We start from the raw sequence: 25687 nt of genomic DNA on the forward strand, positions 1-25687 counted from the left end.
TAATCATTTAGCAATCTTCACTCTTTAATTTTTTTTTATATATTAAAAGGCTGGACATTTTTTTAAAAATAGGCTGCAAAATTAATTTTTATATGACAGTGCTATGCTCTTCTCAGTGCACTAGAGGTCAGCAAACACTATGATGTGTAATTGTTACAAAAAATGAAGTACTGTATTTGCTGTAAAAAGAAAAGGAGGACTTGTGGCACCTTAGAGACTAACACATTTATTAGAGTATAAGCTTTCGTGAGCTACAGCTCACTTCATCGGATGTAGCTCAGGAAAGCTTATGCTCTAATAAATGTGTTAGTCTCTAAGGTGCCACAAGTCCTCCTTTTCTTTTTGCGGATACAGACTAACATGGCTACTACTCTGAAACCTGTCAGTATTTGCGTGTTACAATTCTGATAATTGTATCAGAAGTAATATACATAAATAAAATACTACTACTTTATTTGTTTACCATCTGTGTGCATTTGATTCCTTTTTTATTCATACCTTTTATGATTCCTTTGAATAAATAAATAAATCCAGCTTAGATATATCGGGGAACACTGGATTTGATATGAAAACTGTATGTTAATTCATTTTTTTTCAAGGTGCACGAACACTTTGACTTTCAAGTTGATGATGACTTGAATTTTGAGGACCAAACTGTAAAAGAATTCCTGCTTGAGGATACATTCAAGTTTCTCTTGTCTAATAAGTCTTCAGCTTCCAGTGTCTTTGAGGCTTTACAGAACATTTACAGATTAGCTGTGATTAAGGTACGAGTGGATTTCGTAAACATTTTTCTTATTACAAATTAATTGAAAATATTTAATTCTAAATGATAACCTTTTCTTTGTGAGGGCTTTTTTCTAAACTACAAAATGAAATATTTGTTCAATCAGAACTTTTTGGGGCTAGGCAGAGTTGTATGAAACTGTGAAAAACATATTATGATGACACCTTGCATGGAATTTTCTTTCTTTCTTTCTTTTTTTTTTCCTTCATTTTCCAACCCTCAAGAGTTCATATTTTCAAAGCTGCAATATTGTGAAATTCTGTGTGTTTTCAAGTAAAACCAGTTTAGCTTAATAATGGGACCAGAGTATGCAGTGTTTGTGAAATGTTTGTGAATACAGAACTAATTTCAAATTATCTATAAAATGCAAAATGGTCACATTTCAGCACATCATATTTCTTTGCAAATACTTCACACACCCCTTCGTGCTAGTTATCTCTCACCAGATTCTCTCTTACACCAAACTAACATTGAACACAGCAGACTTGGAAGAAGGAAGAGCTATCAGGGAGCTTGTTTGGTCTCCCCAATTCTTTGCCTCAGCCCTGACTCAGGTTAGTGCAGCTAGGGGACTGCTCTAACTTTCACCAGCTGGGTATGGTGCCCAAGGGACTATGTACCAGCTAAATATAGCCAAAGCAAATTGATCTCCACCTAGGGTATGCAGCAGCAGATTCACATGGCTATGATATAGTTGTGGTGTGTAGTGTGGACTACCATGTTGAACGATCCCTTGCAAGTCTGCTTCTTTCAGCAAGAGTCAGTATGGGAAGATTTAGACTTTTTAAATTCCTCAAAATTGCATCTTTCAACCTGATTCATGGTTGGCTGCATGCTCAGCTTCCTTTGACTGTAGCTTTTTAAACCTACAAAAGCATACCTTTCTCTCTACACTGGTCATTACCCCATCATTGCAGTCGTCTTGGTCTCGACTGGTGCAAGACTGCAACTTGCTGGGATTGTCTAAGTATCTTCTTATTTGTGCCAAAATCAAACCTAACCAACAGATATTAAGAATATGCCATAAGTTTTGATGCTGAAAACTGTTCTTTCCTCTCATGGCCATTGTTCTTAATGGCCATGTTTCTGCTCCATATAAAGTTCTCATCACTTCTGCACTGGACACTCTTGTCTTAGTTGTCACATAGACATCCCACCACCTAAAGGCCTTTAAAGATGCTGAAATACCATTGATGCAAGATTGATCTGACATGTTACTTCGGATATAGAACTTTCTGCTGTCAATCAACTACCCAGATAAATGAAACTATTCACCCATTCAGTGTCAGTGCCATCTACATGCAGTGTCAGCAGGTCATTTGTTTCCATTTTATAAGAGGCATACATAGCTTTGGTTTTATTACCATTGATCTTAAATCCCATAGATTCTGCAGTTTTTCAGCGCTCTTCCAGCCATCAGTTGTAGTTGGTCAGTAGTCTCTCCTAGTGAGGCAAGATCATCTGCATAATCGAGAGCATCTAAAGACCAATCTTTAAATTTCACACCTTCTACTTTCGCCTCAATCAATTTGTCATCAGATCATCTATTAGAACATTAAATAACATAGGCGAGAGTATTCATTCATCCCTGGCCTACTCCTGACTCAACTGGACAGCTGTTGACCCTCACACAGCTAAATGTATGGTGGTACAGTTCTTCCACTCGCCACACTATGTCCTCAGTCACACCCTACTGGTGTAGCAGTATCCACAGTGCTGCTGTGATCAAAAGTGGCTGTAAAGTCTATACACATGTTGTTAACTTCCTTTTGTTGTTCTAGTCATTTTTCAGTAACATGCAGAGCATGTGTAGCATGGAATATAGATTGATCTATATCAATGGTGACTGTCTCTCATTTTTTGGTCGAAACAGTATTTCAATCAATTCAGTAATACGATCGTAAACACCTTCCCTGGGATTGACAGCAGTGTTATTCTCCTATGATTCAAGCAAGCTGATAGCTCTCTCATCCCCAGGGTGTGTCTACACTGCAATTGGACATGTGATTGCAGCTCATATAGGCATACCCATGCTAGCTTTAGTCTAGCTAGAGCATCTCAAAATAGCAGCGAAGACGTGGTGGCAATGATCCTGGCGGGGACACATACCCAAGTTTCCAGGTGGACTTGTATATCCTGCACTGAAGCTTGTGCCACTGCATCTTCACTATTACTTTTAGCTGCACGAGCTGTATCAAAGCTAGCTTGGGTATGCCTATACGAGCTGCAATCGCACATCCAATTGCAGTGTAGACGTACACCTAGTGTGCACCAGCTACTCCTGTCCTTTCTTTTGCAGGATGAAAACTACCAGAAGGAATATGAGCAATGTCTGTCTTTAGAAGAGATAAATTCAATGATTCATTTTATAAAAGAGCTGAAGAGTATGGGACAATTTGAGCTGGTAAAGTAAACATTATTATTGTGTATTTTTTTGGTATTGTGCAATTTCCTTTGATGTGATATCATAGTAGTTCAACTGTAAGTTATTTAAGAAGAAAGTGTTTCTACTTTTAAAATCTTTGAAAACATTATGGATTTATTTTCTTATTTCTTATTTAAATAAATGCTAAAATGGTCAGAATCCAGGTACTTTTCTTTAAGACATCATAAAATCATGATTGATTTCATAACGACACAACAGAACAGAATTGTAGTACATCACAAGTTTTTAATTTTTAAGAAGGATGCTATCACGTGCCTAAAGTTTAGTACATGTGTAACTGCGATATTGGAGCCTATGCTTTAGATATGATGTGATGGTGTGATGCAGAGGGGGGCAGCAAACAGTGAGAGAGGATGGAATGGGAAAGAATGAAGTTTACAGCAGTAAAATCATGTGGATACTCAGTTTGGTCATGTGTATGTCTTGTGGATTCTGCCAATTCTTCCTAAAATAAAAACAAGGAGGATAACAGGATAGGAGAAAATGTCAGACTCATTTCTTGTGGAGCTCACAGAAAAGGTGAATGGTCTGAGGTATACAAATGAGAGAAGGAAAGGGCTTGATGAATCAATTAGGTAGGAAATGTGTAGGGCTTGATAGAAGTCTTGAAGACACTTACGAGAAAAATGAACAAATGTGGCCCTGAGGCTGGCATTAGTGGTGAAATAGGCAAGAGGTGATGTGTTAAAATATGAGGTCAGATAGCTGTGGGCAGTAGAGTTATGTAGGACCTCAAAGGTGAGGACAGGAAGTTTAAATTGAATGCAATGAAGAAGATTGGAGGGGGTCAGTGGAGAGATTTAAAGAGTGGGTGACATGGTCTGAATGACATAGTAAGAAAATCATTTTGGAGGCCACATTCCATATGGAGAGGTGGGGGCGATGTGGGTGTTGGGAAGGCTGGAGAGGAGTGGTTGAGAGATGAAATGAAGAAAACCTGAGAAGAAATGTCAAAGAAGTAGAATGAGGCATGAGATGAGGGATTGGAAGGAGGGAGATAGATTAGGAATCATCAGCATAGCCATCATAGCTGAAACTGTGTGAGCAGATAATGCACTTAATGTGTAATGGGGAAAAAAGGAGGGTACCACTGAGAGATCCTGAGGGAATCCCCCCAAAGCGGGTGTGGGGAAGGAGGAAAGATTCTGAAGGACCAATCAGATGGGTAGGAAGACTTCCAAGAGAGAATAGTACCAAGGAAGCCGAGGAGGGATAAAATGTCAAGGAATAGGGAGTGATCAACAGTTTTAAAGGCAGTGGGGAGGTCCAGAAGAATGAGCATGGAGTACAGCTGCTGAGATTTGGGTAGGAAGAGATGAATGGAAATGTCTGTCGAGTATGTATTTGGTGGGGTGGAGAGAGTGGTCTAGAATAGAGTTAGAGGGGGGAAATTGAGGGAATGGTTGTAAATGGGTCATTCAATGATTTTAGAGGTAAAGAGAGAGGGAGCTGGAGAGGTAATTGGCAAAAGTAATAGTATCAGGGGTCAGTTTTTTGAGACTTGAGGAACCAAACCATTCTGGTACTTGGAGCAGGAGCCAGAGGACAGTGAGAGGTCAAGGGTGAGATGGAGGAAGGAATGACACTGGTGCAGAGGTGGGGCAGGTGGAGGGATTGGAAAAAGTACAAGACCTTTTAGTGACAGTAGAAAAGTGTGCTGGGGATGGAAAGGAGGAGAAGGAGAGTGGGGAAGGAGTAGGGAGGTCATGAGAGATGTTGTCAGTTTTCTTCCTGAAGTCAGTGAGATCCTGGGCATAGAGGGTGGAGGATGTAGGAGAGGGGAAGGTTTTAGGAAGGTGTCAGTGGCCATTAATAAATGTTGGGGTTTATATGCCTGGGACTCAATAAGGGCGAGGCAGAGCTGCAAGGAAGGTGGCAGAAAAGAAGGCAGAAAAGAGGAAAAGAGAACAAATCTGTGTCTAGGAAGTCTGCCTGATGTCTGGATCTCTGCCAGAGAGGTGGGATGAGCAACAGGGCTGGGGATTGGTGGGTAAATTATACGGGGGGAAAGAGGGACAAAGGAGTCAAGGATAGAGAGAGTGGTGTTAATGGACTTAACAACTGATCAGTGGAGGTGAAGGAAGAGCAGCAAGTATTGGGACACAGAGCATCAGAGAAGTCACGGGCAGTAAGGGATTGAAGGTCCTGGAAGGTCATGGGACAGATGGAGGTGAGTGATCATATAGGAAATGATTTGGTAGCAACAAAGAGAAAATTCAGTAATGAAAGAAAGGGAGTTCTGCTTAGTGATGGCAAGGTCTATGGTATGGTCTTTTGGTTCAGGGAAGAGTTCATCTCAGTTTGAGAGTCAAATAAGCAAGACACAGAAGACTGAGGGATAAGACTTCCGCTTCGGGACCAGTAAGCATGGTTTTGCAAGGCATGATAATCAGCATAACTTTGGGAATGTATCTTAATAGGGTATTCTGTTAAACACATGTAATCTGTTCCTAATTTTTCTTAGCTTCCTTGTTATGTTTTACATATATAGTATGCATCTAACCTATTGTAACAGTTTGCAGGACCAGACCCCGACATGTGATTTAGTCAGAGATATAAAGGAAAAATCTATGAAAAAGTGTTTTTACCTTTACTAATCTGACACATATCAACTTTCTCTCTTTCAGCTTTTCCCATCTTCTGCACCCAAGATTCAAACTTTGCTGCATGATGTTTATCACATGGTAGACCCGATGGGAAAGCTTGGGTCAGTCCTGACAGTACATTGGTTTCTTTCCAATTTACTTGAGCAGTTCCAGTTCATGAATAAAGAGGCGCGTCCAAATCTCTCAGAATGGTAAGATGGCTATTAGATAATATTTCTAGGGCCAGATCCTCAGCTGGTGGAAACCAATGTAGAGCTTTTGACTTAAGAGGGTCTATGCCAATTAACGCCAGCCAAAGCACTGGCTCAGTGTTTCTTATTATAGTGTGTTGGGAGGTATTCCTTTGTTAAGGTTGATCTGAATTTCCAAATAAATCCAGTTTGGGATCCTTTTCTCCCCCTTCTAACACACAGGATTATTGGTGGCAAAATCGCGGGGGTTAGGGGGTAGAATTTTTCTAGTAGATTTTAAGTGAATTTTCTGAATTACTACACCCTGAAAATAGGAATGTTTAATAGAGTTCAAAAGGTCTCCTGCTCCTTGCCTCCAATTTTGAAGCCAAAACAAGAAAGAAGGCAGGAGATAAAAACTTGGGCCAAGATTTTCAGAGGTGACTAGTGATTTTGGGTTGTCACAGATTTTGGATGCCCCACTTGAGACACCTTCCTCTGAAAATCTAATTTTAAATGCAACTCTAACTTTTAACGTTATTAAGATTTCAAATAATAGTATCAGACTGGCATGTTGACTGCAGTGGGCTTAAATTATGATTGTGACTGCTGTAGACTTAAACTTTCACTTGAAATAAATAAATAAAAATAAGTTTTCAGCCTTTCCCATGTGGAAAAAGACTTTAAAATGTAAGTCAATTGTTTGTCAGTGGGAAAAGGGACATTTTTTCAACCAAAATTGAAAAAAAAGTTACTTATACACAAGGTTTTGTGAATTATGATTTATTAAAAAAAAATAGAGGTGTTCGTCACAGTTAGAAAATTCATCAAAGATTTGGGGTCCTTTTAGGGCTGTCAAGTGACTAAAAAAATTAATCACGATTAATTGTGAGATTAAAAAATTAATTGTGATTAATCGCAGTTTTAATTGCACTGTTAAACAATATTAAAATACCATTATTTAAATGTTTTGGGGGTTTTCTGTATTTTGCAATATAGGGTCAGGGCTGGGAGCTCTGAGCTTCAGCTCTGCTCGGGGCTTCAGCCTTGCATGAGGTATGGGGACATCAACCCCCCTCAGGGCATGAGGTGCAGGGCTCCAGCCCCCCTTGAGGCTCAGGGCTCCAGCCACTATCACGGTTTGGGGCGTGGGGCTCTTGCCCTCCCCCCTACCCCGCGCCTGGGAAGCTGTGGGCTGGGTCTTCTTCAGCTCCCCCACCCCTGGCCAATGCCTCCTGCCCGCCCACAGATAAGTGATTAATGCATCAAAAATTAACATATTAATTTTGCTTTCAGTTAATCGCAGGTGTTAACTCCGATTAATTGACAGACCTAGTGGGTTTTTTTTTTTATTAGATCATTGCTAACTACAATATTCTTGTATGGATTCCCACCACCTTCCTTAGTTGATGATGTGTAGTTTCCATTTTAACATCATCTTAACAAAGTTTTTTGGCTGGAAAGAACAAAAATAATGGTATTATAATTTTGGTACTCTATGTATTTCTTCTAAAGCTGAGGAAATTCATATTTATTTTCCATACCCATTTTCTCCTTGCTAATGACATTGAATGCAAGTGTACAGCTCACCTACTGGTAATGGAGGTGACTTGCATGTATTGTGTACATTGTGAAATAGTTAGAGGTCCAGTTTCTGTTTCTTTCATTCCACAAATTCTGAATGATATTGTGTAAACACTTCTTTTTTGGCAGTGTAGACATACCTACTATGTAAATGGCTATGAATGCTTGAAAACTGAAAAGACGTGAGTTAAGCTTTATCCCAAGGCAGCCTGTTTAAGCATTTTGTTTAAACTTTAAGCTTTCCTGAGGTTCATAGCCTTGATGAGTTTTGTTCAAAAGGACTGTTATCCTGACTTTCATAGATTTGGGCCAAATTTTTAATGGGCTCCTTAATTGTTCCCACTTATCGGCATATGCAAGATCTGTGGTTTCATGTACAAACTGGCAACTGCATGACCAGCTACCCCTTATGGATGTATAAATAGACAGTTAAGGAGGCTCCCTGAAAAATTTCCTCTTGATTTAGATTTTGTATCTTGGTGCTCATGAAATCAGAGAATGAAGACCCTACTCAAAGGAGTTTACTGGTCAGCATTACTTTCCCACATTTCCATCTACATGATTATTTGGAATTTTAACATCCCCAGTGAAGTTAGTGAATTCTCTGCACTTCTTCCACAGGAAAATCAAGAAAAGTTCCAGAAACTCATCTAGGACTACCATGAAATGGTCAAAGCCTAGGTGAGAATGAATAAATAGTGAACTTGTAATGCCTATCATTACATCCGTGGACACCATCTCTGAAGGAGCTTGTGAACATGAACAGCTTTAGGGCAGTTTCTGGGGAGCACAAGCCCAACACACATACACAGATCTGCTAAGTTCTGGCAGTAGGGAAATTAGTTGCCACTTTTCCTATCTCGGTGGGATAATCCTGAATTCTTTGTGTTCTGATGTAAGACTGACAATGATTCATTTTAATGGTCCTTTCTACAAGTCTCATTAAAACATTTGTGGGGGTTGGCCACAAAGTAAGATTTCGCTATCTTCGCCCCACCCACCACACACACACATAGAAAGTGGATTTCTGTCTTTTAAAATCATAAACTGATGAACAATAGGCTTCTCTGGCAATGCAATTCTTCAAGAGGACTTCAAAGGGAATGTTTTGGGGGGAAACATATGACTCCTGAAAGGAGCCCCTTTGGATCTCTTCATCTGTCATTTCTCTTTGTCAGTCTATACAGGGTTTGCGTAGGGAAGAGCTTATTGTAAATCTACCTTGCCAGCCTCCAGTCATGTCCAAAAATGGATTTGACTCATTGTAAGAGGAAATCTGCTGAATTAACAAATTTGGAGTTGGTGACATATTCCCGAGTAAAAAGAAAAGGAGGACTTGTGGCACCTTAGAGACTAACAAATTTATTTGAGCATAAGCTTTCGTGAGCTACAGCTCACTTCATCGGATGCATTCAGTGGAAAATACAGTGGGGAGATTTATATACGCAGAGAACATGAAACAATGGGTGTTACCATACACACTGTAATGAGAGTGATCAGGTAAGGTGAGCTATTACCAGCAGGAGAGTGGGGTGGGAGGGGAACCTTTTGTAGTGATAATCAAGGTGGGCCATTTCCAGCAGTTGACAAGACCTTCCTGGACACTACGGTGCTAATAAGCGATGGTCAAATAAACACCACCCTATACGGGAAACCTACTGACTGCTATGCCTACCTACATGCTTCCAGCTTTCATCCACACACACCACACGATCCATTGTCTACAGCCAAGCTCTACGATACAATGTCATTTGCTTCAACCCCTCAGTCAGAGACAAACACCTACAAGATCTCTATCAAGCATTCTTACAACTGCTGAAGTGAAGAAACAGATTGACAGAGCCAGAAGAGTACCCAGAAGTTACCTACTACAGGACAGGCCCAACAAAGAAAATAACAGAACACCACTAGCCATCACCTTCAACCCCCAACTAAAACCTCTCCAGTGCAACATCAAGGACCTACAACCTATCCTGAAGGACGACCCATCACTCTCACAGATCTTGGGAGACAGGCCAGTCCTTGCTTACAGACAGCCCCCCCAACCTGAAGCAAATACTCACCAGCAACCACACAACAGAACCACTAACCCAGGAACCTATCCTTGCAACAAAGCCCGTTGCCAGCTGTGTCCACATATCTATTCAGGGGACACCATCCTAGGGCCTAATCACATCAGCCACACTATCAGAGGCTCGTTCACCTGCACATCTACCAATGTGATATATGCCATCATGTGCCAGCAATGCCCCTTTGCCATGTACATTGGCCAAACTAGACAGTCTCTACGTAAAAGAATAAATGGACACAAATCAGACGTCAAGAATTATAACATTCAAAAACCAGTCCGAGAACACTTCAATCTCTCTGGTCACTCGATTACAGACCTAAAAGTTGCAATTCTTCAACAAAAAAACTTCAAAAACAGACTCCAATGAGAGACTGCTGAATTGAAATTAATTTGCAAACTGGATACAATTAACTTAGGCTTGAATAAAGACTGGGAGTGGATGGGTCATTACACAAAGTAAAACTATTTCCCCATGTTTATTTTCTCCTTCCCTCTCCCTCCCCCCTCCCCCGGCTGTTCCTCAGACGTTCTTGCTGGAAATGGCCCACCTTGATTATCACTACAAAAGTCCCCCCCCCCCGCTCTCTTGCTGGCAATAGCTCACCTTATCTGATCACTGTCGTTACAATGTGTATGGCAACACCCATTGTTTCATGTTCTCTGCGTATATAAATCTCCCCACTGTATTTTCCACTGAATGCATCCGATGAAGTGAGCTGTAGCTCACGAAAGCTTATGCTCAAATAAATCTGTTAGTCTCTAAGGTGCCACAAGTCCTCCTTTTCTTTTTGCAGATACAGACTAACACGGCTGCTACTCTGAAACCTATTCCTGAGTAGTTGCAGATAGCTAGTCTTCATTTGATAAAGTAAGAATGTGTATGAATTCTAGCTTTAGGCATATAATTTGGTTTTGGATTAGCAAGTACATAGTCTAATATTACTTCTGTCTGCTTCATTCCAGTGTATAAATCCATACTCACCTAAATTCAGTTACCAGTTACCAGTTACTCAAGTCTTTACTTGTCTTAAAGAAATTGTTTTTGTACAAATTGTAACCCGAACTGCATATTAAAAATGGGTAAAAAAGTAATGTACAAGCAATTCGAAAGCTTTTATTCTTGGATACCCCTCCCCTTCCAGTTTTCCTCCCTATTAAGCTACTTTCTTGAGATGCATTTCTGCTTTTCTCCTTTTCTTGCTATGGGCAATTGTTTACTACGGGCTGTAAGTTTTCCATCATGCTCATTTCAGGTAAGATTGCTGGTATTGGGAATGTGAGTGCAAGAGGTGCATCTTTCTGTTCAGAAAACTACAGTACCATGCCCCACGCCAAGGGAGACAGGAATTTTTAAAAAGTGTTTTCCATAGATTCTGTTCCTCTCATTGATCTAGAAATGTCTATACTATTGCATTGATAGGAATTCTTTCCCAGAAAAAGAAGGTGTTAAACAAAGAACTCCTTTCAACGTAATGAAAAATCAGAAAGGTAGGACATCAGACTGGTTTACTTGTAATATACCACATGCTCTTCCTGTTTGTTCCAAAAATCTGGGAATGTCTGTGGTTCAGATGAACTGATGTGTTTCTTACATTCGTGCTTTCCAGTTAGACGGTTGTGGCTCATTTACTAAACATAAAAGGCTGAATTCTATCTCCCTAACTCATGAAAGTTGTTCCATGGATTCCAGTGGGAGTAGAGCAGGCAGCATATGGCCCAAACTGAAATAAATACAAGTGTCCCCTTTTATTGGTATAATTCAGTTATGTTTGGGGGGAGAGGGTTGTTTTCTTTGGGTTCTGCAAATAGGGGTTGCATGCAGTGTGTAGAGTAGGACACAGTTAATTGTTTCTGTTTGCCCTTTAGAATTACATTTTTCCAATGAGACTAAAGAAAGGCATTGTAGTCATGGTAAGTCAAGATCTATATCTTTGTACTGACAGAACATGTGAACTTTATGCAAAAGGTGGCACTGCTTTAACACATTTTTTATAGTGTCTGTGCAACTTTCTTTAGGGAATGGAGTGCCTTTAGGCCCTTAAAAACGAAACATGGTTTATTAAGTAGCCAGAATGTTTCTGAATCCATCAATAATGAGTCAGCTATGCAAAGTAACTCTCAAGCACAAAGTTAGCCATTGTTATGTTTACATTCTAATATTAATGTTTGGACATTCATTGATCTCAAAGCCCTTATGGTTTTTCTTCTGGTTATACCACTGACTGTCATGTAGACAGTTTTTCAAGGACAGTTATAGTTTCTCCTTTTGCATACAGTTGTTCTTATGAAGTGGTTTTTTAAACTTTAAATTTTTGGGTGCTCAACTATCATACAGGATATTAGTTCAGTGCTTAACCCTTCCTGATCAAGTAATATCTGTTCAGGAATACAATATTTGTGGTTCTTTTGTGATGTAGAAGGAAATACTTAAATATAAAATTAGAGACACACTCAATAGTTTTTTTTCTTTCAACCTGCATTTACCCTTGCTTCATATCCCTCACCACCATTAGCCACCCAGAACTCCATTCAACTACAAATATATCATTGTACAGGCGGACCTCTTTATTGCTATATCCAGGTGAAATTATGTGGGACCCAGAACAGTGCACATATAGCTGCAAGGACATTTGGCTTCTTCAGGGGTACAGTCAGCTGAGTATCAGGCCAAAACAAAAGAAAGTCTTAGGGTGTTGCTCAGGGGATGATGAGCTCATCTAAATGAGCTCCGGGCATCCCACACCTTAGAACATTACTACTACCTTTTCAGTGTCCAGTGCTCTTTTCCCCTCTGTCTAACTGAGGCTGTATTGTCTATGAGAGTTATTCTGGGAGAGGGAGACAAATTGCTGCTTAGGGGTGAAGAATTTTCATCCCAATGGGCCTCATCTCCTCTCTGCTCCTCTCTAAGCTTGGCGCTCAGCCAGGAAGATGTCAGTTCCAGGCCAAGAACATTCCTATCCTGGCTGACTGACACTATGATTTCACCCCTCTCATAAGATTTTTCTTTGAAAGGTACCCCTCCCTCCAGCTGCTTTAATTCTTAAGGCTATTAGTGATTTCTTAGGGAATAAGCATACATCCTGAAATGATCTGTGCGTTACATAGGCCATATGGCCTCTTGGGGAACTCAGGAGTGCTTCTTATATCCTTTGAACACTTACTTTCCCTCAACCCTCTATGCTGTATGTTTTGAATATGACCTGTTCTCTGGGGAATTTGGCCCAAATTCTGCTCTCAGTTAAACCAGTGTAACTCTGGAGTAACAGCATTAACTCTATTTACAACAATGTATCTGAGAACTGAACTTGGCCCTTTTGTGTTACTCTCCAGTTAAATTCACTCTCGTGGACAGGCCCCACACAGGGCCCTGTGTAATATTTAAGCCCTCTTAAGCCACATACTAAGCTTCCAGATTCACTCAGCTATTTGAGGGAAAGAGTTTACTGGCTGGAATGTTTGCAGAAGCAGCCAGTTATAATTGAATATTGGAGAATATTCAGAAAAAGCAAATTTTGAATGTGTAAACATGCCAGCAATCTGATTCTAACAGATCAGATTAAAATAGGTGCAAGAAACTTGTCACAGACGAGCTACAGGCAAATAATAATTCACAGAAATCATTTTGTTTGATAATGATAATACAGAATAATGAGTGTGTTTGAGAAAATCATGATTTTTATGGATTGTCCACAAACAGAAAAAGAGGTGCAGTTTGTTGAATGAGGATTCTTTATAAATTATTCACCCTGATGTACAAATGATCCCATGAGTCTAGATGTCACCCATGTGATCAGTTCTTATGAGCAGTAAGGGTGTTTCCAACAGATTGATTTTTTCCTGGCAACTACACATATACATAAGCCCTTCACACAGGCTGGTACATACCTAAGTTGGTTGTGAATTTCTGTCATTAAACTCATGTACATTTCAATTAATCCACTGGAGACAGGATTTTTTGACCTTAATCCTTAAATTTTCAGTGCCTTAGTCAAGCTTTTAGTTTTGTGACTCCTACTAAAGTCATTGGGCAGAAAATGATAAAAGCCCTGCACAGGTCTGAAAATTTACCCCAAGTGTCAATACAAAATCCATTAATGCCTTGCAGCAACAGACTCAGCCTGGCTATGAGTTAATGAATCTCACCATTGATCATTTAACAGCCTGCCAGCAGTTACTTGTTATTTTAAAATGTCCATATGTGTCACAGTTTTTTCTTTGATGCCTTCTTGGAACAGATAAAGATACCCTATCTCATATCAGGCAAATCTTCACCTGCCCGCCTTTGGACCTGAATCCTAAATTTAATCCAAAGATCAAAGAGTACTACACTGAAGTCCCATTTGATGTGGTGACAGTGAAGATTGGAGCAGAACCCTCTAACTGTCAGTGCCAGGTGCACCTTGATGAGAGGAAGGGACCAAGGTATGGGGGGAAATGATCCTGTAAGCACAGAGCTGATTCCTAATATTGGAGAAACAGAAAGGATGGCAGCCACCTCTGCATTTCCAAGAGAACTAGGAATTAGGAATTAAGATTACAAAAGGAGATTTGAATGCCCAGACATTTAGTCCTTTAGATTTGTATTTATTTATCAATGTATTAAAAATGTACCCATTACAATCATTACAATTAAACTCCAGTTAACAACCCCCCCAAACTGTTAGAATCTCCCTCCAGCTTCTACATAAAACTACTCACACCACCAATGGTCTGAGTACAGAAGACGAGCACGGTTGTTGGTAAAATATTCAGGGCCCAAATTATACAGAGCTGTATATAAGCTAAGCAGCACTGGGTCTCATCAGTAACTGAACAGAAGATTTTCAAGATGAACCCAGGAGCTGCTAGAACCATGATTCACTTGGTAGAGCCCTTCTGTCTTAGTCATTATAGGACCAGCATTCCACCATGGTGTAAGGGATCCGTTGGAGGTGCAGTCTTTGGTGATGTATAAAACAGAGGACCTGACCAGTTGTGATCATTGAGGGTCTTATGGTCCTTTCTGCAAAACTATGGGGGTTTGTCCTGGTGTCCTCGCCAGTATCTTCTATTATTAATCTAATACTCTTCCTGTGGTTTCTATTAGAGAAGTTATTCTTGACTTATTCTTAAAAAAAAAAAAGCTAACACAAAACCGTGTCACATAAAATTTTTGATGTAGGCTGGCTGCCACAATACACCCCAGAGTTGCATGCATGGAGTGATTGATATGCAAATAGACGTGTATGCTATATAATGAGAGTTTGCAAAATACTTCGAGAGTCTTCTAAACAAAAGTCATTATATAAATATTTATTAAGAAGTAAAAGCATTGAAAGTTCAAATTCTGTTAGTTCCAGCCATTCTCAGTTCACTGCAGAGCAAAAACCTCTCCAGCACTGCTCTTGTCTATCATGTTGAATGGTTTATTTGGGAATCCATAATGCTCAGAAAGTGCACAATTTGAAGGGCTAGCTAAAATTTTCAATCTCATTTGTCTCCCTCCTCACTTCATCACTGATTTGAAACTGCCAGAAACTATTGTCCCTAGTTGCATCATTCACAATTTTCTTGTCATTGTTGTCTGACTGACTTGCCAACTCTGAAGCTCTCTCCTATCTAAGTTGAAAGCTAAAATAACATCACATTTTTAGATTGTTTCTGGCACATTTTTGCTTTATTGCTAGATTTTTTAAAAAAATGCCTTTGCAAGCTAGACTTTACACTATTATTCATATTAAACTGTTGAAATAAACATTACTAATAGAAACCTTAAAAGCTGAGGTCCATTTAAATTGCAGTGGAAAGTGCTGTTCAAATCTTGACTGATTTAACATTGGGCCTATCACTTTCTGTTGTTGTTTTCCCTTGCAGTGTTGCTAACTACCCCCTTGGCCTGGGAATTAATAAAATCACTATTCTAGTAACAGATAATGCGCAATCCGACCCCGAGGTTGTGAGCAGCTATAAAATCACTGTCTATCGAGAAGACCGCCCAAGTCTGCCTTTGTTTGAGGACTATATGGTGTGTGGTTTTGTGCAGGTACTGTTTGTTTTTTCTTTGAATATACACTTTATATATGTATATGGCTTGATTATGATCTCACTTACACTGGTGTAAATCAGAAGTAACTGAACTGAAGTCAGCATGGAACCTGTTTAGATTAGAATGAGGCCCCCTAACTCTTTGGGAATTCTCAATCCATATTGTATAAAATAGGGGGATTACAAAGGTTTTTGGCTATAAATGTAAATTATACATCAGTACCTTTCGTATTTTGTATGCATTGGAAAACTCCAAGCTAAGTTGCCATGACCTTGGTCAACTGAAATCCTACTCACCACAGTATTGTATCTTTCTTTGTAAGAAGCATCAGAGTTATCAGAACAGTAAAGCAGATGTAGTAGAGTTTCTGTTGCTATGATCATCTGTGCAGTTGATTGCAATGTTTTGATCATTATGGTTATGATTGTGATTATGTATTCATTTATTCTTTGCTTATTGCTGACAGTGGGGTCAGCTCTGGTCAAGATACAGATATCAAAACGATTTATGAATGAAAAACGTATAGTCTAGAAGACAAACATATAAAGTGAAAACACACGGGGCAGACCAAAGGAAGGAATGAAGTTTAGATTTTTTTAAGTGTGTATATGCAAATACATTATATATAATGTATATATGGATCCTTATGGAAGCATTGAGCCTTTAGAAGAGATCTGAATGAAGAAAAGCTTAAGGTCTGGCATACTGCAGTTGGAAGGACATTTCATACGGAAGGTCAGCATAGAAGAAGACACAAAGATGGGAGTAGGAAAATGAAACAAAGGGACATTGAGGCTTTCATTGTTAGTGGAGCAAAGGTGGTAAAGGAGAACGTGATAGGATATGAGATCTGAGATGTAGGCCAGGATAGCTTTGTGCAGGTCTTTGAAGGCTGAGCACTAGAAGTTAAAATTTGATATGGTGGGGAAGGGGAAATCAGTGGAGAGATTCCAAGAGGGAATTGACAATAGGCAAGGAAGATAAATTCATTTGTGGGGTTTTGAATAGATTGAAGAGTGGGGAGGTCTTACAGGGAATCTAGAGCGAGTATTTCATTAGCGCTAAATTATATTATCGCAAGCAGGCAGGATTATAAGCAATAGGGCTCTATTAAACTCAGCATTGTGTGCTCCGACTCTGCCATTTCTCTGTATGTCACAAAACTTCTTGACTTACACCAATATATCCCCCTCTTAAAACCTGATTCTTTTCCTCCAGTTTTTCTCAACATATTACAGAGGAAGTTAGAGTAATCAAAGTGGGAGCTGACACACGTTTTAGACTTTGGGACAGAAAAGGGGGTAATTTTTAAAAAAAAAGGTATTGTGAAGAAATAAGCAGTAAGTCTTGCAACCGCAGCAAGGAGAGGTTGTCAGTTCTGAAAGTGTGTAGTTGGCAGTAACTAACGCAGTCCATAGGGTCCTTAAAAACAAAATAATCAATACAAATGTGTGGCAAAATTCTCTTCTCCGATTATATGTAACCAATGCAAAATATCCTATAAACCCACACTACAGGTTGAAGGGGATAATTTTGTTCTCAGACTGAAATCAAATCTAGTCCCAGAGGAGAGTCTCTGATATGGAACCAGAGTTCAGCCTGGCATGTTCAGAGATATAATAACCAAATCTTCACTGATCTTAACATATACATGTCTAATCTAATCTATTACTTTATATCATTGGTTCCCAAACTGGGGGACGCTCCCCCCGGGGAGGCATGAAGAAATTCTAAGAGGGGCACAAGGCTGCCCAGCCCTTGAGATCCCGGCCGGGGAGGCTAGCCCCCGGCCCCTCCCCTCCTGTCCACCCTCCCCTGCAGCCACAATGCAGTTTGCGCCCGCCTGTATCCCAGGCTTTCCAATAAGCCAGTTCTGCCGCTCTGAGCAGCCTGGTAAGGGGGCAGGGAATGGGGGGAGGAGGAGTTGGATAAGAGGCAGGAGGTCCGGGGGGGGGGCAGTCAGGGGACAGGGAGTGGTTGGATGGGGCGGAGGTTCTGGGGGGGGCGGTCAGGAGGCAGGGAGCTGGAGCATTGGATAGGTGTGGGAGTCCCGGTGGGGCCTGTCAGGGGGTGGGGGTGTGGATAAGGGTCAGGGCAGTCAGGAGACAGGAAGCCGGGGGGGGCTGGATAGGGGGTGGGGTCCCGGGGGGGTGGTCAGGGGACAAGGAGCAGGGGGAGTTGTATAGGGGTAGAGTCCGAGGAGGGGGCGGTCAGGGACAAGGAGCAGGAATGGTTGGATAGGGAGTGGGGTCCCGGGGGGGGGCAGTTGGGGCAGGGGGTGTCCCAGGAGGGAGTGGTCAGAGGACAAGGATCCGGGGGGGGGGGGGGTTGGATGATGGTAAAGGAGAGGTGACGGGGCATGAAGGGTTTCTCGAAAATTAAACAAGGGGGCGTGATGCCAAAAAGATTGGGAACCACTGCTTTTTATATCATGTACCTGCATCATGAAATCCAGGCACTGTTCCCACAAAGCTGAATTATGCTGGCCAGTGTTCCACGCATTTTCAATTCATTTATTGTTGGAGCTTTTGTATAGTTTTCAGGTAGTCCAATGATGCTATAGGAATGAGCAATTGACTGCAGAATATAAATAACCTTTTTCTTTATATTGCCTGATGAGGCCTCTTTCTTTGTAGGTGGTCTATTCTACAATTAGGGATTGTTTTTAATGTTCTTTTTTGGAGACGTGTTATTTTCTTAATCTTTACTAAAAAGATTGATTCCAACTGGGTCTTCTTTTCCTCATTAAGTTTTGGCATGTTGAAAAATATGATTATGGAAAGGTTTTGGCAATAGTTACTCTTTCAGTAACTAAAAAAAGGTATGTAGTCTTGAAATAAATTTAGATACACAAGTGATATAAAAGGTGTGTAAGTGGGCCTATCAGTTTTCTTGATGTATAGTAATGCCAATTTTCATAAATCCTACTTGCCTGAATTAGGCAGTGATGTACTTTTATAACTGATAAGGGTAGGTAGCAAATTACAGTCAGGAGAGGATTAAGAGCTGCTTCATGAGATCTACGCCCACACAGCATTTGAAGGTGGCCCAGTGACCGGCCCGATGTCAGTAGTGAATCGGAGTAAAACAGGAGCGCAGCAGTGGGAGGGGTATATTATTATGCTACTTAGAAACCAGAATTGGCTGTGAAGATGAGAAAAGCCAATCATCCATCACCCAATCATGAGCATATATTTGGTTCCAGGAGTAGGAATTTGTGCTATTGTATGTTCTCCCACATTACAGTTTACACTGTTGTTAATGTTTTATTTTAGTATGTATGTGCCCTCATGCCATATCTTTAAAGCACTGTTGAGAGATCTGGAATGCTTAAAATGAAAAGTGCTGTATAAGTTCCTTTTGCTTGAACTGCATTTGTATGCTCATATGTGAAAAGCTTTTTCCTAATTAAATTTATTACGTAATTGTTCGGAGCTACGGAGGTCTTTAATAGCTAAAAGTAAATATGAGATGAAAAGCATTTTTGAGGTATCTAATGGGGATTGTGAAGATGCAGCATGTGATTTTAAAGTAGCATTTCTTTTGAGGTATGTTGAAGGCAAACATTTCAGAAACTATCTTATTAAATTTTTAAAAACCCAAAGCAATTAAGGTTTAGAAGTGGAGGTTAAAATGGCACGGTAAAAATGCCAAGATGTTGCATTTCTTTTTTGCTTCATTCATATTTGCTAGGGCAAACACTGTCTTTTGTTTATGGTGATTTATTGATAGGAAACATATTTTAAGTTCTCCAAATACTGTAGTTACATTACACTTGCTGTATTGGAGTACATTACACACACAGGCAGCATTTGTTATAGTCACTGTTCAGTGGCTTCCATGCTTGTTCTCTTAGTAACCACCTGTTCCAGAAGCAAAAGGATAAATACACCATGAACTGATGGATTCTCCTTTGGATACTTGACTATGCACAACTGGGATCATGCCTAGGAAGAGAAAGGTCAATGACAGTGGTGTGATCTTTCTCACAGTAGGCTTCCGTTAGAATTCTAATCCAGAGACTTTTTTAAAAACTTTCTTTTATGTTTAATCCTGTTAGGATATTCAGGTTTCACTGCAAGCTGATACCATGATGAAGGTTACAATACAAAGACAGAGCTAGAGATGTTGTTTCCAGTCTTCTAACAATTCTCATGCATCTGAGTAATCCTGGATTAAGTTCAAGGCTATTCAGTTAAGAAGTGTGTGGTTCCAAGCCTCACATTCCCTCGGAGTACCAAATTATTGTCCTTTCTCCTTATTGATAGCAGCCATAATGTCCTCATTAAAACCAAATTAGTAGGGGATAAACTGTGGAGTCACTGCAGCGCATTAATAGGCTTTGCATCCCTTTTATTTGCATTCTGCTCTTCTGCAACGCTACATTGCCTGTAAAAGCTTGTTGGTTTGTTTTTGTTTGTAATTTCATTTTATTGTCGACAACATTCATAGTATTTGAATTTGGTTGCAGTGGCACCATTGCTATATTCCTAGTGGCCTTGTAATCTCTATGTAGGCACAAAAAAAGGAAGTTGTTACAATAGGTTGTTTCCATGAGACAGGGATACCACTATAACCTCCAATACGGCAGAGCCCAACGTTAGTTGTGCACTGTCATAATGGTCAGGACTAATGTATGGAAATAACCAGTGTATCCCTCCATTTATTATGTTGTGCATTATCTTTAAAACACATAGCGATTTATTTATGTATTAGAGTAAATGTTTTTAATGTTAATTACCTCTTTCATTTTTAATACGGGTTTATCTAGAGTCCTGGACAGTAATTGGTGACATGCATAGGTTAAAAGCTTCTCTGTGACACCCTGAAGATTGATACCTACAGTATCCTACTGTCTCATGTTAATATTTTTTGTGCCCATTCATTTCACTAATAGCATTAGCTATTCTTTTTTTGTTTTGTGCTGTGAGCAATGGATAGCCAATACACTATTTGCTAGTTACAGTGTATCGTTATCCTTGTCTCTGCATTTCTGTGAAACATAATAATACCATAAAGAATTAGTATTGTACAGTGGTTCCATTAAGTAAGTTTCTACGAATCTGAAAGTTTTTACTGGTATGAGAGAGATTTCCTCTATTTATAATGGGGAACAGCAGCAGGACCAGTGAAATCTTTCCAGGTGGTAGAGTCTGCACAAACAGGTACACACCCAGGAGGCCCTGGCAGGATTGTGAAGCCGCGCTGAGGCCCATATGGGCATATTCTCGTGGCTACTTTTAGTGAATGAGCTTGATTACAGCTAACGTGGATATGTCTAAACAAGCTGCTGTTCGTACCCCTAGCTGCAGTGTAGACATAGTCTAAGATCTGGACGCACAAAGGGAGTTAGGTGCCTAAGTCCCTGATTTTGGACACCGAAGACACAATTTCGGCACCACTGGAGTGCACAGAACTCCCACAGAACAGTGTAGGCACCTAAAGTCACACACCATATACTTTTTACAGTGCAATGTTTCCTAGACTCTTAAGTTTCTGCCTTTGGGCACATGTGCTGCTGTCTCGCTCTAGGTGTCCAGAGAACTCTCTCTCACCTAAGCCCCAGAACAGTGCACAAGCCAAGGAGGATAGGTGGCTGATTGCCTAAGTCATGTGCAGGGCTCAATCCCGTAGGTGTGCTCTGAGCATGCCTACTGGACTGCATCCCTCAGGCGACTTCAAACAAAACAGCCTAAATATTTTCGGATTGGTCAAATGATTACTTAGTGTGCAAACTGTGTACCCTGTATTTGAAAGGTTTCAAAAACAAGAAGGTATAACTATAATTGATTGTAAATATAAGGTATTTCTGGTATCTCTTAGAAGCACCCAATAGGAATAGTGTAATGTCACAAAAATTAGTTATAATTAGACCTGTGTAAGCAACTGGTTTTTTCATTTCATTCATTTCAGATTTCTGAAAATGAAGTTAAAAAAAAATTAAAAATTGAAATTTAAAAAAATTGTTTGTGGTCAGCCCAAAATGAAAACTTTTGAATGTTTGGTTAAGTAAAACCAACCAACCAACCAGAACTACACCCCGCCCCAACACACACACAACTTCAGGTTGAATGAAATGTTTTATTCAACCCAAAACAAAATGTTTCTGTGACGGGATGGACTAGGCCTGGAGGCCCCTGCCACACCTGTCCCAGGAAAGGAGCAGTAGAGAGGTCCTCCAAGTGGTCTAGAGTGGCTGCAGGGGAAGCAGCCAATAAAAGAGCCAATCAGGGCCCAGCAGGCCATATAAAGGGAGTTGCAGGGCTAGCCAGAGTGAGATCAGTCTGCTAGGAGGGATTGGGGGAATAAGAGGTGCTCCTGGCTTGCTGTATGGGCCAAAGCAGGTGACTGACAGGGACTGGGGGAGCAAGGAAGGAGCTTCTGTCTGGCTACTGCGAGTCAACTAATATGGGTTACAGGGAAGTGGCCCAGGGAGAAACAGAGCAGCAATTACTAAAGGGATGCAGCACAAGGCTGCTATACTTACAGGGTCCCTTGGTTGAGACCCAGAGCAGTGGATGGGACCAGGTCTCTCCCACCAGCCACTAGGGGGAAGTGGCTATGCCCTAAGGAAGGGAATTAGAACTGTGCTGCATGGGGACTGACTCAGCAGGGAGCAGTGGTAAGTGAACTGAGTCCAAGGGGGTGGTTCAGTAGGAAAGCTGGGGTCATGAGGACTCAAGTAGGAGAAAGGAGTCCCCAGGGAAGAATTGCTCAGGGTGCTGCTCAATTTCAGAGTAGGAGCCTTACAATCTAGGCAGACCAAGTGAGGGTACCTGATGGGCCCTGTTGGACTGATTAAAGACTGATCCGAGGGAGGGGACATAAGGGACATCTTGGATTGTGTATTCTGGGTTGGTTTGTTTTTGCACATGGACAGTGTGACTCGGCTGGAGGGCTGAGTCACCGAAGGCATGCCTGACAAGCACAGCGGCCGATGGGGCACTGTGAGCGGAGGAAATTGAGGAAGAAAATGGCAGGCATGCAAACACTCGACTAGGGGGTGCTCATGAGAGGTGAGTGCACCCCATTACAGTTTCATTGAGGTTTTTAACTTTTTAAAAAATAAAATTGAAGCAAAATTCAAAACAAAATGTTTCAAATTGAAAATCAAATCATTTTGTTTTGAAAATGTTGAAAGGAAACACTTTGATATATTTCTCAATTTTTTGTTTTTATACACAAAACTATTTGGTGAATTCAATGCTAATTTCTTAAATGCTTCATTTGACCCAAATCTGTATGGGGGGGGGGGGGAGGGTTTAAATGTTGTATGGAAAAAATTCACCCTCTTCTAGCTATAATGCTTCTAAAGAACATCATACTGAATATATGTTCTGTTAGTAAAGAAAAGTGGTAAATGATGAATGTAGCTTGTGGCTGACTGAGGGTTAGAGTTTTTTCTCCCAGTCCCAGATATAAACATTTCCTCAAGTTAGCATGTGTCTTTGGCTTGATCAGTGCCACTGGGGAGAAGATACGTGTTTTCTTAATTATAAGAAGGATGTTTATGATGATTTTAAGTATTGCTTTGTAGGTGAATCAGTGGAACAATTGACCCTTATGTTAAATCAGTTTTATATTTATAAGTGGGTATTGTTACAGGGTATCTCGTCTCTGTGGCTAGACTGAGCTGGGCCCCAACCTAGGCACCCTTTAAGTATATCAGCCTTGTGCTGCATCCCTTTAGTAATTGTTGTTCTGTTTCTCCCTGGGCCACTTCCCTGAAGCCCATCTTAGTTGACTCCCAGTAGCCAGCTCACCTGGACTGGAGCAGATGAACCCAATCCAGCTACTTAAGGAGCGCTGGGCTACACCTGGGTTTATTAAGGGCTCCTAGGGGGCAGCTAGTGGGAGGAAGGATCGAGACAGACTGAGCCCTGGGGAGGGAAAGCCATGGGGGATTGGAGCTAGCTCCTGTGGTGGGTCCCTGGAGCAAGAGGTATGGGGCTCAAGGAAGCAACCCTGCAGCTGCAGCTCCAGAAGGGGAGCAGATCTGAAGGAGGCTGGGAGGTTGTCAGGAGCTGAGGTGCTAGAGACACTTGGGAGCAGTGGCTGAGAAGCCTGAGGCCAAGCATTGAGCTAAGACGGTTTCCTGTTTGTTTGGTTTTTTGTTAACCACTGTGAAGAAAATAAACCTCCTTGATTGAAACTGGGAATGGCAGCGCATGCGCTGGAGCTGGAGAGAAGTGACAGCCCTGGTGACAACACTGAATTCCACTTAGAACATAGGAATTGCCGTCAGACCCATGATCCTTCTAGTCTGGTATCCTGTCTTCAACAATGGCCAAAACCAGCTGCTTCAGGGGAAGGTCCAAAAAGCCCTGTGGTTATAGAATAATTTGCCACTGTTAGCGAATTAGTGTAATGGCTGTTTTCATCTTGCTAAGACACAAATGTCCACCTTTCACACCCAGACAGTTGTCCTTGTGCATAAGGTAACACCCTGTTTTAGAATCATGTGGACCTTTGTGTCTATGTGGTGCTCCATTGACTTCAGTGGGGCTCTGCACAGGTGGACGGTCCACTTGGGCAGATTCATTTGCAGGACTGAGGCCTAAGATAGGAAGAACCAACACAAGAGAAGGGAATGAGTTATTGTTGCCTCCCTTAATGACTATGTCTGCACTGCAAGCTAGGGGTGTGAGGCCCCTGCTCGTGTACACATACTCGTGCAAGCTCTCTTTGAGCTAGCATGAGTATAAGTAGCAGTATAACCACTTGGTAGCACAGCTCAGCCGTACCGAGTACAAACCCACCTGAAAGTGGTGGGTATGTACTTGACACGGCTCAGCCTTGCCTCTGCTGCGCTACCATGTTACTCCGGCTACAATGAGAGAGTGAGAGTAAATAGCAATGAGAGCTAGCAGGAGTATGTGTACATGAGCTGGGGAATCGCACCCCTCGCTGGTAGCACAGACATAGGCGTATTGTGCATTGTGTTAAGTACGAAATGAGAACAGAAATAAAATCTTTGGCTGGTTTAAGATACATATTTAAGAACTTTAGTTTTAAAAGAAATGTTTTTCTTAGGGCTCAGTTTAACCAAAAATATCCAGCTTTCACATACAAAGTCAGATTTTGGGGTGATTAATCAAGCCCTTAATATATGATCTGCCCACAAAAGAATGGTTAATTCAATGCCATGGAGTGGTGTAAAACTAACACATATGCTGCATTTTTTGACTCTGTGCATTAAAATGCAGTTAGATCTTTTGGGGGCAGGTATGCAGAAATTTTATTATTTGCATTGCTGTGGTCAAACTTTCTAGGTGCATAGCTACATGAGTGCTAGAAAGAGTCCTAGCCTGATATATAGATTATGTATTTATTATATGGATTACTTAAGAATTCCCAGTTATCACTTTGAGAGCTGACAAGGCCTTGTCCCAAGATCAGGCCCAGTATTATTGAAATTACTGTATAGTTGGGTACCCGCATGTGCACAGTTACAGACACTACAGGAACTCTTCTATATTTACAAATAGTTTAGTACATTTAACAACATCACAAACACTCTGAGTCAGTAAGGTAGAAAGGCAGGACAACCTGAAATGTTAGCCATTGTCAGGGACGGGGCGAAGGCCTGGGGTGCCTCCAGAGCAGGGGTGCCCCTACCCCTGCTGTGCTGCAGCCACAGCTGCTCCTGCTGCCTGCCTTGGAGCCACCCCTTGCCAGCTGCTCCCGGGAGCTTATTGTTTGCTGTGAAGATGGGAGGGGAAGAGGAGCACTGATGTCAGTGTCCCCCTCTGTTTGCCCATATACCCCATCTCCGCTGAGCTGGGGTCGGCAAGTGACAGGGGTTAGGAGTGGGATGAAGCTGCTGGTGAGTGCTAGTCTGCTTAAAGAGACAGCGTGCTGTGTCTCACACACTCCCCCAGCGTGCACACTGTCTCTGATTCCCCCAACACACACCCTCTCTTTCACACAACACTCTTACACTTCCCCAGCGCGTGTACTGTGTGTGTGTCTCACTCACTCACACATACTCACCC

At 41.2% G+C, this 25687-nt stretch overlaps 1 protein-coding gene across 1 annotated transcript in view; it reads left to right on the forward strand.

Annotated features, from left to right (window-relative positions):
- The window catches only part of CPED1 (cadherin like and PC-esterase domain containing 1), a 216742-nt gene that overhangs the window by 91108 nt on the left and 99947 nt on the right, over positions 1-25687 (forward strand). Inside the window, exons 10-17 of the mRNA XM_073328194.2 lie at positions 600-767; positions 3087-3191; positions 5861-6030; positions 8215-8274; positions 11085-11152; positions 11531-11575; positions 13903-14089; positions 15521-15689. Coding sequence (XP_073184295.2) covers positions 600-767; positions 3087-3191; positions 5861-6030; positions 8215-8274; positions 11085-11152; positions 11531-11575; positions 13903-14089; positions 15521-15689 — 972 coding nt within the window. The remainder of the gene's footprint in view (positions 1-599; positions 768-3086; positions 3192-5860; positions 6031-8214; positions 8275-11084; positions 11153-11530; positions 11576-13902; positions 14090-15520; positions 15690-25687) is intronic.

The sequence above is a fragment of the Lepidochelys kempii genome, chromosome 1 (assembly GCF_965140285.1).
Source record: "Lepidochelys kempii isolate rLepKem1 chromosome 1, rLepKem1.hap1, whole genome shotgun sequence".
Classification (NCBI taxonomy): Eukaryota; Metazoa; Chordata; order Testudines; family Cheloniidae; genus Lepidochelys; species Lepidochelys kempii.